Raw genomic sequence first — 12,100 nt, 5'->3', positions numbered from 1 at the left:
CCGCGCGCGCGTGACCCCGCCGCCTGGCCCTGGCCCCGCCCCCGCCGGCGCGGCGCGGCGTAGCTGAGGCCGCGGCGCCATGTCGGAGAAGGGAACGGGCAGGGCACCGGCTGAGCCGCCCCGCCCCGCCCGGCCTTAAAGCGCGGCGGGATGGGGCCGCCCGCGCCGCGCCGCGCCTAGCACCGCTGGCAGGTGAGCGGGGCCCCGGGAAGGGGGGGGACGGGACGGGACCCATCCGCCTGGGGAGCTCCCCCCCACCCCAGGGCGAGCCGAGCCGCAGTGCCGGGCCGGGCTGCCGCTGCTCAGCGGCCCGCTCTGCCCGCCGGCTGCCTGGGGCCGAGCCGCGCACCCAGGGGTTCAGCTGAGGTGAAGGAGCGATGGGGCTGCGACCTGATCCCTGCTGAGCCCCGAGCCCGGCTGCGGCGCAGGGTCCCCCCGCCCGGGGCTGCTGGCACCCCTTCTCCCCCGGCAGCCCGCGGGGTGCCGGGCTCCCCTTTCCCCCCGGCCTCTCCGTGGCCAGGCAGCAGATCCAGCCGCGGGCCCCGTGTCAGCCCCGCAGCGCTGTCAGCCCGGTGTCGTGCCCGAGGGCAGCAAGGCCCTGGACAAGTCCCTTGCAGGCATGTGTGCCCTGTGTCTGCGCAGCCCAGTGTAGCTTGAGTGGTAGAACTAAGCTTGGGAGGATGCAGACCTCCACGCTCAGTGCCAGCTCGGGCCTGGAAGCAATCAAAATACCCTACAGTGAAGGAAATAGGCACTGCTAGCATCACATAAACCCACCAGGCACATCCACGCCGATCAGCATCGCTGTGCTGGGCCAGAGATCTTTGCTCTGAGCTCTGTGGTGTGGTAGAGACAGAGGAGCAGGAGTGCTGACCCCATGGAGCTGATGAGTGTTTAAGACTGTCGTATTTTGCAAGTGGTTTTGTTGTTTAGAGAATCTTTTTTTGCTTTGCAATAACTGCCAGCAGACCTGTGATGCATCTGATGGTAAGGAAATTGTTCCAAATGCTGCTTGTAGGCAAAATTTAAGTGGGGCCTTTCTCCTGTCTTTGTGGCTCTAGACTGATAGTAAGGTAAGTCCTTACCTTACTTCCCCAACAGCAAGTCTCATCCTATAGAAACATTAATATGCAAACCCTTCCCTTGTGATGGGTGTTAAATCTCAAAGGGGAAAACAGAGGCCCTTTGATTTGCCTACAGTGCTGTAGCATGCTTGCTAGAAGCGAGATATTGGGAGTTGACTGCACGTGACTTTGCGCCACTGGCTTGATCACCAACACACGCTTTGGGATAATTCTCCCAGATTAGTGCCACATGGATGCCAGGCAAAGTCCTCTGAGAGCGCGTGGTCAGGGCTGTCACTGTGCACCCGGTTGCTTTTGCTTCACTTGTCAATAGGTCGTTGCTGCTGATTTTCACCGTGGCCTGCTGTGTTGGTACACAAAAGATTTAAGACTCCCAGTTCCTCTTGGCAGCAGAAGGCTTGCGCTCCTTTCTCATATCTCCTGCCAGCTGGAGAGATCCCTAGGTGGTAAAAGACTTTCTCCCAAAGGGTTTTGCTTGATTGGCAACTCGGTGTAAACATTAGAAGATGAGTTCAAAGTCTCCTTGGATGACCTAAACCCACAGAGCTTACGATAAAGACAAAGTATGCGCTAGCTCACGCAACCGCTTCCTCCAAAAGGCTCCAGTGTTATGTAACGCTCAGACACATGCTGCTTCCCAGGGACAATTTTAAGTTTTGGCAGGTACCTAAGCAAATAATGTAGATCCAAATTTTGTAGTAGCTCTTCTGTAATTATCCATAACCACTACCTAATTTTAAAGGCATAGGGTGAGAGACATTTGGGAGCTAAGAGGAGTTGGCCATCCTAGACCCACTTGTACCACTGACTTGCAGTGCTGTTCTCCTTTCTGTGAAGCCAAGCAAGCACAGCTGATTGTGCTGCAAGGCAGGGAGAAGGGGACGGTCTCTGACCTTGTTTCCAAGCAGCCACAATTGGTGAGAAAAGGAACATGAACAGCGTGCCTGGTAAAGGAAATAGCTGAGTGTATGCAGTGGTATTGGTGCGGGGGGCAGTTGTCTGTGGAGGTGGTGTGTCTTGTGGAAGAAGGCTAATGGTTAGAAATGCAGTTCTCTGATGCCAGCAAAGAAAAAACAAAGGATGGGATTTGTGGGGATGGCCTGATCAGAGGGGATTCTTCACTTTTTTTCTGACATAGGAATAGGTTGTGCATTCTTATGTACCTGCCCTATTAGCACTTTCTCTCCTACCTACACTGTAAAGAAGCACTGCCTTTTGGGAATGAACAGAACGGGAACTCTGAAGGTGGATACAGTCCAAGAAGCAGCTGCTGTAGGAAAAAAAAAAATGCTGGCATGTCCAGCCCAAGGCCACAAGATCAAAGAGGCCCTTACCTCATGCACGTGGGTATCGTGGCTTGCTATGCTGTAGTTAGGTCAACATCACTTTTGCCCTGACTCTTCTCAGAGCCAAATTTGACTCCCAAATGTTTGTGGACTCTCTGTTTGTAGGCACAGAACAGCTGCATGAAAGTGGCATGAAGCCATCTGCTGTGTTATTTCTCCAGTACTATCTAAACACATGCTTTTTATTGTGTTTTCATCAGATCCCCAGTACAGCTTATAGCAAGGGCTGGCAAAAGGGACTGCTTGATGATGATTAACGTTGGGTCTTGGCACAGGCTTCTATTTCATCATCTGCTGCCCCCCCAGCCATAACTGCTTCTTGCTGAGATCTGTGTCCTCTCTTGTACCCACTGTGCTCCTTCTGTTCCCCTCCAGAGAGCTCACCATGGTCAATGAGACCCAGCAGACCTGCAGTGCCAGTTCCAGCTCTAAGTCTGATGGTGGCAGCAGTAGCGGGAGCGAGAGCTCCAAGGACAGCTCACGCTGCTCCACCCCTGTCCTCGATACTGACCGTCATGAGCGACTGCGGGACAAGATGCGCCGACGGCAGGACTCTGGAGACAAGTGGTTCTCCTTGGAGTTCTTCCCTCCCCGCACAGCCAATGCTGCTGTCAATCTCATCTCCAGGTGAGGGCTGCAGGGTAGGAGAGGGGAGAGACGAAGCGTCTGGTGGAGGGCTGGGAAATAGCTAATGAGGCAGGCTCTGCCCCATGCTCTGTCTCCCCTTCCAGGTGACGAAGCAGGTAATGGGGATGTGCTTTCCTGCTGAGGAGGGTAATGGACACCAGGTAACTTGTCTTCCTTGGAGGTCCTGAAGAGTTAAGTGTCATGGTGGGGTTACTGAGGGGGCCAGACTGTTTCCTCTCTCCCATGCTCTGTGAAGATGGAGCAACCCCACTGTCATGCTCTGGGGCTGAAGCAGAGTACTGGGGGACAATAGAGCAGAAAAGTACCTATTAAAAGCAGAAAATATTACATGATGGGCATCATGGCAAAGCCTCTGGAACAGAGACCACCACTTGCTTTCAGAATCATCCGGCCACTCTGGCTTGTGCCACCGTATTACTGAGGACTACAGTTTTAGCCTCTGAGATGGGTGTCCCCATCTACCTGCTAAATGAAAGGTGACAATTCTCAGCAGAGCTAAAGGGTATCTTGGAGCCCAGTGGGGAGCCCCAGGAGCCACCGTGTACTTACCTGAAGGAGAAGAGGGAGTTTCATAACTCTTTTTGTAACTGCTGTATGCCAGTGCCAGGTTTACTTTAAACAGAGGGGCCTGTTCCAACCCAGAGCAAGAGACAAACAAGTTAGGCGAGCCTTTGCATCTTCTGTTAGGTACGCTTCGGAACACAATAGAGATCTGGTCCATCTTTTCATATTTGTGGCCTCTACAGGTAAAGCTGGGAACAGGGGGTTGCAGCATAGTTTCTCATCTCAAAAGGAACAGGACTTTTCTATTAGAAGACACATCAGTCTAATAGAGCATGCTGGGAGGGAGTTTATTCTACAGAGAACACTTAAGTTGCCTATTCAAAGAGATTGTAAGCTCTTCTTCATACAGCCTTAAAGGATGACTTTTCTTGTTTACATTGGCCACTTGCTAAACTCTTAATTCAGCACTTTTCTTGGTTTCTCCTGCTGCTGTCGTCCAAGCTCTCTCTGCCTGTTGCTGGCATTCCAGCAGTGAGCAAAATATCCCAGGCACAGAGAGGGGAGTTGGCTACCTGGTAGGCTAACAGAGCTCTCAAATCCACAGGTTTGACCGCATGGGAGCAGGTGGTCCACTCTTCATTGATGTGACATGGCACCCTGCAGGTGACCCAGGATCTGACAAGGAAACCTCTTCCATGATTATTGCCAACACTGCGGTCAACTACTGTGGCCTGGAGACCATCCTGCACATGACATGCTGCAATCAGACCAAGGATGACATCACAGGGCATCTGCAGAAGGCCAAGAGGCTCGGGTTGAAGAACATTATGGCACTGCGTGGAGGTGAATCCTTTGGTTCTATGATTGCATAGGGCTGAGGCTGTATTGCTATTGCATTCAATTCCAGGGTAAAAATGGAGAAATAAGATTTAGAGGCTCCTTCCGCTGTGGGAATTAAATGTTGAGACTGCATTTCACCTGACCCCTTTGTTAGCAGTCCCTCCAGCTCAAGGGTAGACAAAAGCAGTCCATGGGTAAAACTGTAAACTTGGGGGTTTCATCTTTTCCTTTTGACAGCAGGAGAGTTTTATGGAACTAGCAGATCCAAGTCCAGCAAGCAGCTGCAGAGAGCTTGTGGATGTGTTCTCTTTTCAGATCCTGTTGGTGAGGAATGGGAGGAAGAAGTAGATGGTTTCAACTATGCTGTTGACCTGGTTAAGCACATTCGCAATGAATTTGATGAATATTTTGACATCTGTGTGGCAGGTAAATGTCTTACTGTAGAGTGTGGGGTAGGGTCTGAGATAGGGAAATCAGCTCAGCAGTCCCTCTCTGGACCTGGGCTGTGAGTGACAGTACAATCAGATTGGCTGCTTTCTAATTTCTAGGGTGTTGTCCTGACCACCAGGATTTCACTTTTTTTTTTTTTTTCCCCTCTTCCCCAAAGGCTACCCCAAAGGTCATCCTGAAGCAGAGAGCTATGAGGCAGACCTGAGGCACCTGAAGGAGAAAGTCTTTGCTGGGGCAGACTTCGTCATTACACAGCTTTTCTTCCGATCAGAAACCTTTCTCAAGTTCATGAAGGACTGTCAAGCCATTGGCATCACCTGCCCCATTATTCCTGGCATCTTCCCCATACAGGTGAAATCCAGTAATTCTGGTTCAGGGAGGGAATAAGGATCCAGGATATTAGGTGTTTGTGGGTCAGGGCCTGATGGAGGTCTCTAAATATCCTCCACAAAATTTCTGGGAAGTGAGGGTGTTAAACATGCAATAAGTCTGTAGGTGGTTTGCCAAATTAAACTCTGGGCATGTAATAATAAGCTTAAAAGGTTTTCTGTGCCCATATGGCAAAAAGGGATATAAAGGACAATGACCTACCAGTCCTAAGATGTTAATCATCACTGTAAGAATGCTGGGCTCGGGCAACAAGTAAAGAAATGGGAAGAAATCATCTAAAGTGACACGACCAGGACTGTGTTACCATCCTAGAGATGGGGCCTAGGAGTGGAATCCAGGAGGCCCAATTCTAAATCTCCTGCCACAAAATGGAGATCAAGTGCCTGTGTTACTGGGATGTCAGAAAAGGGTCTTGGAAAAACGAAAATCCCCTGCATCCTCATCCAGGGTTACCACTCCCTGCGCCAGCTGGTGAAGCTCTCCAAGCTGGAAGTGCCTCAAGAAATCAAAGATGTGATTGAACCCATCAAGGACAACGATGCAGCTATCCGGAACTATGGGGTGGAGCTGGCAGTGTCCATGTGCCGGGAGCTGTTGGATAGTGGCATGGTGCATGGGCTCCACTTTTACACCCTCAATCGGGAAGTGGCTACTACCGAAGTCCTAAAGCGCCTGGGCATATGGAATGAGGACCCCAGGTGAGCCGAATATGCTGGCTTCTGTTAGTTCCTCTTTCACATACACCTATTCCATCTACTCAAGGCTCAAGCAATGGATGGGTTGGCACCTCTCCTCTCCTGCTTTTTTTCTGTTAGCATCTTTCTGCATTTAGAAGTTCACCCCTCCTGCAGGTCTCTGACAAAAGCTGGGAGGAATAGAGGGGACAGCTGAAGGAGGAATTTGTTTTAGTCAAGTGGCTTTAAGGTAGCCTGTTCTGCAACTTTAAAAACCTAAACTCTTAGAGCTGCCACTTGGAAGAAACATGTTTGAGGTCTGTCACAACCCCTCTTACAGGCTAGGTGCTCTGTAAGCTCCCGCTGGGTATTTCTGGGGTTCTCTGCAGCTGATAAAGGGAATGTAGGCTTCTCTCTGAGGCCATGGCTTCAGCATAGACAAGAGGAAGCAAAGGAAAAGGGACAGCTGGGCTGTTTTTTCTTGTTAAAAATAGCTTCACACAGTGCTTTTCCCCTACCTCATCCAATTTCAGGTGTCAGTCCTGTACTTAACCATTTAATAGACACCTACTGCACATCCTGTGAGGGAACTGAGTGAGAAAAGATTTTTCATAAAGGAAGAAGAGTGTTCTGTCCTACTTCTTGACAAATAGAACTCTTCTCAGCCCCTGTCACTTGCTCTCACCAGAGACAAAGTTGTCCAGGGGAAGGGCTTCCAGCCTCTAGTGGAAAGTCCGCAGATGAACTGTGTTAATGTCTGCTCCTCCCATGCAGGCGGCCCCTGCCCTGGGCAGTCAGTGCTCACCCCAAGAGAAGAGTTGAAGATGTTCGGCCAATCTTCTGGGCCTCTAGGCCAAAGAGTTACATCTATCGAACTCAAGAATGGGACGATTTCCCCAATGGCCGATGGTAAGCTGTCAGCCTGCAATGGCAGTGAGGTAGAGGTGCGGTATGAAAGCCTGCTCCGCAGTAGGTCTCTGTCGTTAGTGGGTATCCTGGGCACACTTTGGGCTTGACAGAACAGGTGGCTTCTTAACAATGTGGTCCCCAGTTGCTTGGATTTAAATGAGGTGAGGAGAATGGCACCAAGATGTTGAGGCTTCTCGTCTCTAGGTGGGTTGTGTTGGATACTCCTCCTCCTGGGTGGCTGTCTTCCTGCATCTCCAAATCAGCTCATCTTCCTCAGTGGGCTGTTAATCCTGAGTCTGCTCCCCTTACAGGGGTAACTCTTCCTCTCCAGCCTTTGGGGAACTGAAGGACTATTACCTCTTCTACCTGAAGAGCAAGTCTCCCCGGGAGGAGCTCCTGAAGATGTGGGGGGAAGAGCTGACTGGTGAGGAAAGCGTCTTTGAGGTGTTCACATGTTACATCACCGGAGAACCCAACAAAAATGGGCACAAGGTGAGTGACGACCTAGGAAGGGATGGCACAGACAACAGCACATATCTCCTCTTGCTCCTGCTACCGCATTGGTGTTCTAAACAAGAATTGGCACTTCCTTATCCAAAAAGACTTGCTGAGATAGTGGCTGAAGGGAATCCAGCAGTCAGAATCCAGGGCTCAACATAAAAGGAAAGCTGCTACACTATGACAGGACCAGTACTGATACACTTCAGCAGTAATCCTTAGAGTTGAGGATATCCTGCCCCTTGACCCAAACCTGGGAATACTGTCTGGAACCAGGTGTGTTTGAAACCATTAGGGCACTTCTGAGTTCCTTCAGCATCCAGACGGTAACCAAAGGGTTGTTACATTATTGTGAGCCATCCTTTCTCCTCATGGTAGGTTACGTGTATGCCTTGGAACGATGACCCTCTTGCTACTGAAACCAACCTTCTGAAGGAGCAGCTGGAGAAGGTCAACAGACGAGGAATCCTGACCATCAACTCCCAGCCAAACATCAATGGCAAACCCTCCACAGACCCCATTGTAGGCTGGGGGCCCAGCGGGGGTTATGTTTTCCAAAAGGTACTGCACTACTCTGGGCTAGGCAGCAAAGAGTTATGTCTCTGTTAGGTAGGGAGGTCCTAGGCTTCCACCCAGATAATCCTTCTGCCAGCTCCTTATCTTAATGCTTTCTTGCTGAGATGAGGCGAAGTTCCTTTGGTGTCTTAAGAGACAGACTATGTCATCTCTGTACTTTGTAGCTGTTTTCCCCCACATCAAAACATCTATTGAACATGTCTAGAGTTTCTTGGTTTTACCCTCAGCAAGTAATTATTGGTAACTTCTTTCTAGGACAGGGCTATGAAGTTTTAGACACAAACGTGCCTGCCTGCTACATCTGATCCCATTCAGTGGTGCAGGAAACACTTAAGTTTATCATAAAATGGGAATCAATGATGTAGTATCTCTACTACCCAGTGTCTTGTGTTAATAACTGGGCATTTAAAAATTCCTTTATTTGTCCTTCCCTAAGGCAGAGCTTTCCACCAATTGCCCCCACCCCACAGCATTACTGGTGTGCTGTTCAGACAGCTGCCAGGTTCCTTCTCTGCCTGCAAGCAGGCTTGTCTGCCATGCCTGCCTCCTACTGTCATGCATTTTCAGGCCCTAGAGCCTCGCCACTAATGGCTGTGATAGGAATCTCCCATCAAGGTAAATGCCAAGCAAGTGGCTCATACTAGGAGACAAAGCAGCCTTGTTCAAAAGGGATCCAAACCGCTAAAGCCATGAGACCAGCAGATGGCAAATGCAGTTACGTGTTCAAAGGAAAAAATTCCCCAGAGGTGAGGGGAAATCTATCATCTCGCACAATAGCCAGGAAATGGGAAGAGGGGAAGCGGTTGTTGGGAGCAGCCAAGCACAGAGCAGCAGTAGATAGAGGAAGTATAGAATTAGGTTATATAAGCACATAGGGAGAACTGTGAACAAAAGATGAGGACAGGGAATGGTAGGGTGCTTGGGAGAGCCCAGCTGAGGCCCCTGACTTCTGCTTCCCCCAGACCGGGCAGCCTTGGCAGGACACTGCTGTTCATAAGGTACCGTGTAGAACAGAGGTCAAGCTCAGGCCCCTTCCAAGCACTCTACTCGGTCTGGCACAGACTGCTTCCCAGGCACAGCAGTTGTGGTTACGCTGAGTGGAGCTTATTCGAGCCTGTCTGCTTATGTGGGTGCAAAACAAGAAGCTTGTAGCTTTCCTGAGCTGGCTGCTCCCAGGCTGTTACTTCTGCTCTCACCAATTTTATTGCCTCCCCCAGCTCTCTTGCTAATTTGCTCAAGCCTCCTCTGTAATACACGTTTCTGGGAATAGACATAACTCTTAGGCTGCCTGGGTTCCAGGCAGCCCAGACTCTATAACTGTCCTCTTGGTTGCCTGTATTTGTCCCAGCCCTGCCATGAGCTAAGTCTCTTACTTTCTTTCCCCTTCCCCAATCCCTCTCTGTAGGCTTACCTAGAGTTCTTCACCTCCAGTGAGATCGTCACGGCACTGCTCAAAGTGCTGAAGAAGTATGACTTGCGAGTGAACTACCACATTGTCAATGTCAAGGTAAGCTGTTGTTTACAGGACATTTTTGTTTCACCACCCTGGGAGAGAGGCAAATACCAAAGATTCAGATATCACAATGAACAAAGTGGGACATGAAGGCTGATGAAGGGAAGGGAAAGTGAAGCAGGAGCTGTGATGTGCCGCAGCTGTCTCATCTCTTAACAAGGAGACGGTAAACGCACTTGTTCCAACTCACTTAATCAACTGCTGGAGGAGGGATTCAGAAAGGTTTTCCTTCCTTTGGCAGGGCCAGAATATCACTAATGCTCCAGATCTGCAACCCAATGCTGTCACCTGGGGCATCTTCCCCGGCAGGGAGATCATCCAGCCCACTGTAGTGGATCCTGTAAGCTTCCTCTCCTGGAAGGTGAGTCCTCGCTCCTGCTGGATACATTGCTGTGATGCCCTGGAAGTTCAGAGTGTCTGGTTTGGTTTTAGTTGTGACACTTCTTGTATTTGAGTACTGTTGTGATATTAGCTTGCAACGGTCCAGGTATTGCTCCTCCGCTCCCTCAGTGTTCTCAGCAAAGGAGAACTTTGCTCCAGCAAGAGCTCTTCACAGATGCCAAGAGCCCAGTAACAAGAGGCTTGGGAGCTACTGCTGTCACTCTACTGGTCCCCAGAGCTCTGGGCAGTAGCTGTCCCTCCCCTGGTACACACACAGGGGCAGTATTGAGCCGTTTTACTGCAAACATGTCTCCTTGCAGCTCCAAACGGTTGTGCTTCCCAGTCCGTGGGAAGCACCCTGAACACTTGCTCAGCCCGGAGCTCCTTGCTCAGCTCTTGCAATTTTTACTGAGACGAAACAGGCCACAGGCCCTAGGCACAAGTGACACTGGTTGTCCAAAATGAGGTAGTATAAAATTGCAGCTAACACTGCATTACACCACTAAAAGCTTTTTTCCACACACCCCCTTGGCAGGATGAAGCCTTTGCACTGTGGATCGAGCAATGGGCCAAGCTCTATGAAGAGGAGTCACCCTCTCGCATGATCATCCAGTACATCCATGACAACTACTACTTGGTCAACCTGGTGGACAATGACTTCCCACTTGAAAACTGCCTCTGGCAGGTTGTGGATGATACTTTTGAGCTGTTGAACTCTCCAACTCAGCAGTGAAACCTCTTCTAATCCCTTAGCTCTTCCTTCCATCCACTGACTGCGGGGAGAGAAAAAGCAGCTCCTGTGCTGATGGTGGATCACACACTCCTCAACCCACTGATCAGGCTAGCTCTTCAATCTACCTACACTACCTGTTATTCTCTCCCCAACACAAAGGCTCCCTGATCTCTTCTCAGTGACAAACAGCCAGAACTACCTGAACCTCTGAGCTGAGGCTCTAGGCTGAGCTTGAAAGGCCGGCTCTAAAGGATCAGGAGATGCTGATCACAGCTATGTTGATTACAGTAACAGGAGAAACTCTTGGGCACCAATGTGATAAAGCTCAGTGGGATTCTGATAGCTTTCTCATGCGAGAAACGCTGCCTTGGGAGCAGAAACACTCCTGTCAGCAGTGCCTATGCAATGAGACTCTTTCAGCAGTTACCAACCCTGAAAAGAAGCTCAAGTTGCTTTTACATTGCACTCCTGAGATGTATTTCTTCATAACTGATCATATCAGGTTCACTTTTGCACTCACTCCAGAAGGTTCAAATTTTCTCCCTAACACTTCTTTTATTATATTTCCTGTGTTCTTTTTAATAGGAATATGTGAATTTTACTTCTGGATGAAGCTGAGTAGGAATCACACTACTTAGATTAAATACAATAAAATAGACACTTGTATTTGTCTCTTGTACTAGGCTGTATTTTTGTAAGTAGCAAAGACTCATGTTGGTAAACTGATCAGCCTGGCACAAGGAAAAGCTTTAAAAAAACCAATTGTTTATGGGCCAGCTCTGCCTTCACTTTCAACACATGCCCTAAGTAAAGTATAGACAAAGCTCCGTGGCAGAGCAAAAAAAAACTTAAATCCTAGAATTTAACAAAACCAACCAGCTACAATCTTTGGCTCAGTTCTGCAAGGTCACAGGAGCTGTGGTGGTCCTTTTCCAGTGCCTGTAGGAAAAGATAGGCTCTCTTTCCTGACCTAATGACTTTTAACAGCCTTAGGCCGCAAAGCATTGAAATAAGGGGTTGGGGGAGCCATGGAGGCTGCTTTGTGTACTTAACAATCCTGCAGGGCTACCACAGGCTAGGAAAACAAGACCTTGGGGCAGTTCCCAGTGGGATTTTGAGATCCCTGCCATGCTGTGAGCATCTCTTTCAAACAAGCAAGGAAGAAAAGCCTTTTCCAGATTCTTCAGACCCTCTCATTACAGCTGTCTGAGACTGGGCTCATATATCCAGGGTAATTACAGGGCATCAATCACAGAAGCGAGTAATGGGAAGGTTGGGGGTCAGACACGCCTGTCTTGCCTCAGCAAAGCTTTTGGTGCTCAGCTGTTCCCAGCAGGTTTCTTCATCCCTAGCTCATTCAGCACAGAAAGGAACCAGCAGGAAGCAGTCAAGAGGTTGGCCACCCACTGAAAGGCTTAATGAAGAGCTGATGGACCTGGACGGGGAGGAGGTAGGAGCCATGTGGGAGTCCGCCCCACAGGGGAAAAGCCAAATCTGAAAATAAAGACCTGTGTTAGCACCTACCAAGGACAATCCAGACTTTGGAATCAACA

At 49.7% G+C, this 12,100-nt stretch overlaps 1 protein-coding gene across 3 annotated transcripts; it reads left to right on the top strand.

Annotated features, from left to right (window-relative positions):
- Positions 1-38: 38 nt before the first annotated feature.
- Positions 39-11,207, top strand: MTHFR (methylenetetrahydrofolate reductase). Of its 3 annotated transcripts, none has more exons than XM_064470523.1 (12): positions 39-192; positions 2,807-3,058; positions 4,188-4,426; positions 4,739-4,849; positions 5,031-5,224; positions 5,711-5,961; positions 6,712-6,846; positions 7,158-7,338; positions 7,723-7,905; positions 9,326-9,427; positions 9,675-9,794; positions 10,350-11,207. In XM_064470523.1, the coding sequence occupies exons 2-12, from the start codon at positions 2,817-2,819 to the stop codon at positions 10,545-10,547; spliced, it is 1,956 nt and encodes a 651-aa protein (XP_064326593.1). In that variant the 5' UTR covers positions 39-192; positions 2,807-2,816; the 3' UTR covers positions 10,548-11,207. The 3 variants fall into 3 exon arrangements, with proteins under 3 accessions (XP_064326593.1, XP_064326595.1, XP_064326594.1); XM_064470524.1 differs by lacking the exon at positions 39-192 and adding an exon at positions 3,163-3,219 and having other exon boundaries at positions 2,929-3,058; XM_064470525.1 differs by lacking the exon at positions 2,807-3,058 and having other exon boundaries at positions 49-192.
- The last annotated feature ends 893 nt before the right edge of the window (positions 11,208-12,100 follow it).

Source organism: Phalacrocorax carbo, chromosome 20 (assembly GCF_963921805.1).
Source record: "Phalacrocorax carbo chromosome 20, bPhaCar2.1, whole genome shotgun sequence".
NCBI lineage: Eukaryota > Metazoa > Chordata > Aves > Suliformes > Phalacrocoracidae > Phalacrocorax > Phalacrocorax carbo.
This window is presented reverse-complemented; position numbering and strand designations above follow the sequence as displayed.

Coding starts and splice junctions, on each gene's coding strand:
- MTHFR (XM_064470523.1), top strand. CDS start 2,817: ATGGTCAATGAGACCCAGCAGACCTGCAGTGCCAGTTCCAGCTCTAAG. Junction 6,847..7,157: donor GATTTCCCCAATGGCCGATG/GTAAGCTGTCAG, acceptor CTCCCCTTACAG/GGGTAACTCTTCCTCTCCAG. Junction 7,339..7,722: donor CCAACAAAAATGGGCACAAG/GTGAGTGACGAC, acceptor TCCTCATGGTAG/GTTACGTGTATGCCTTGGAA.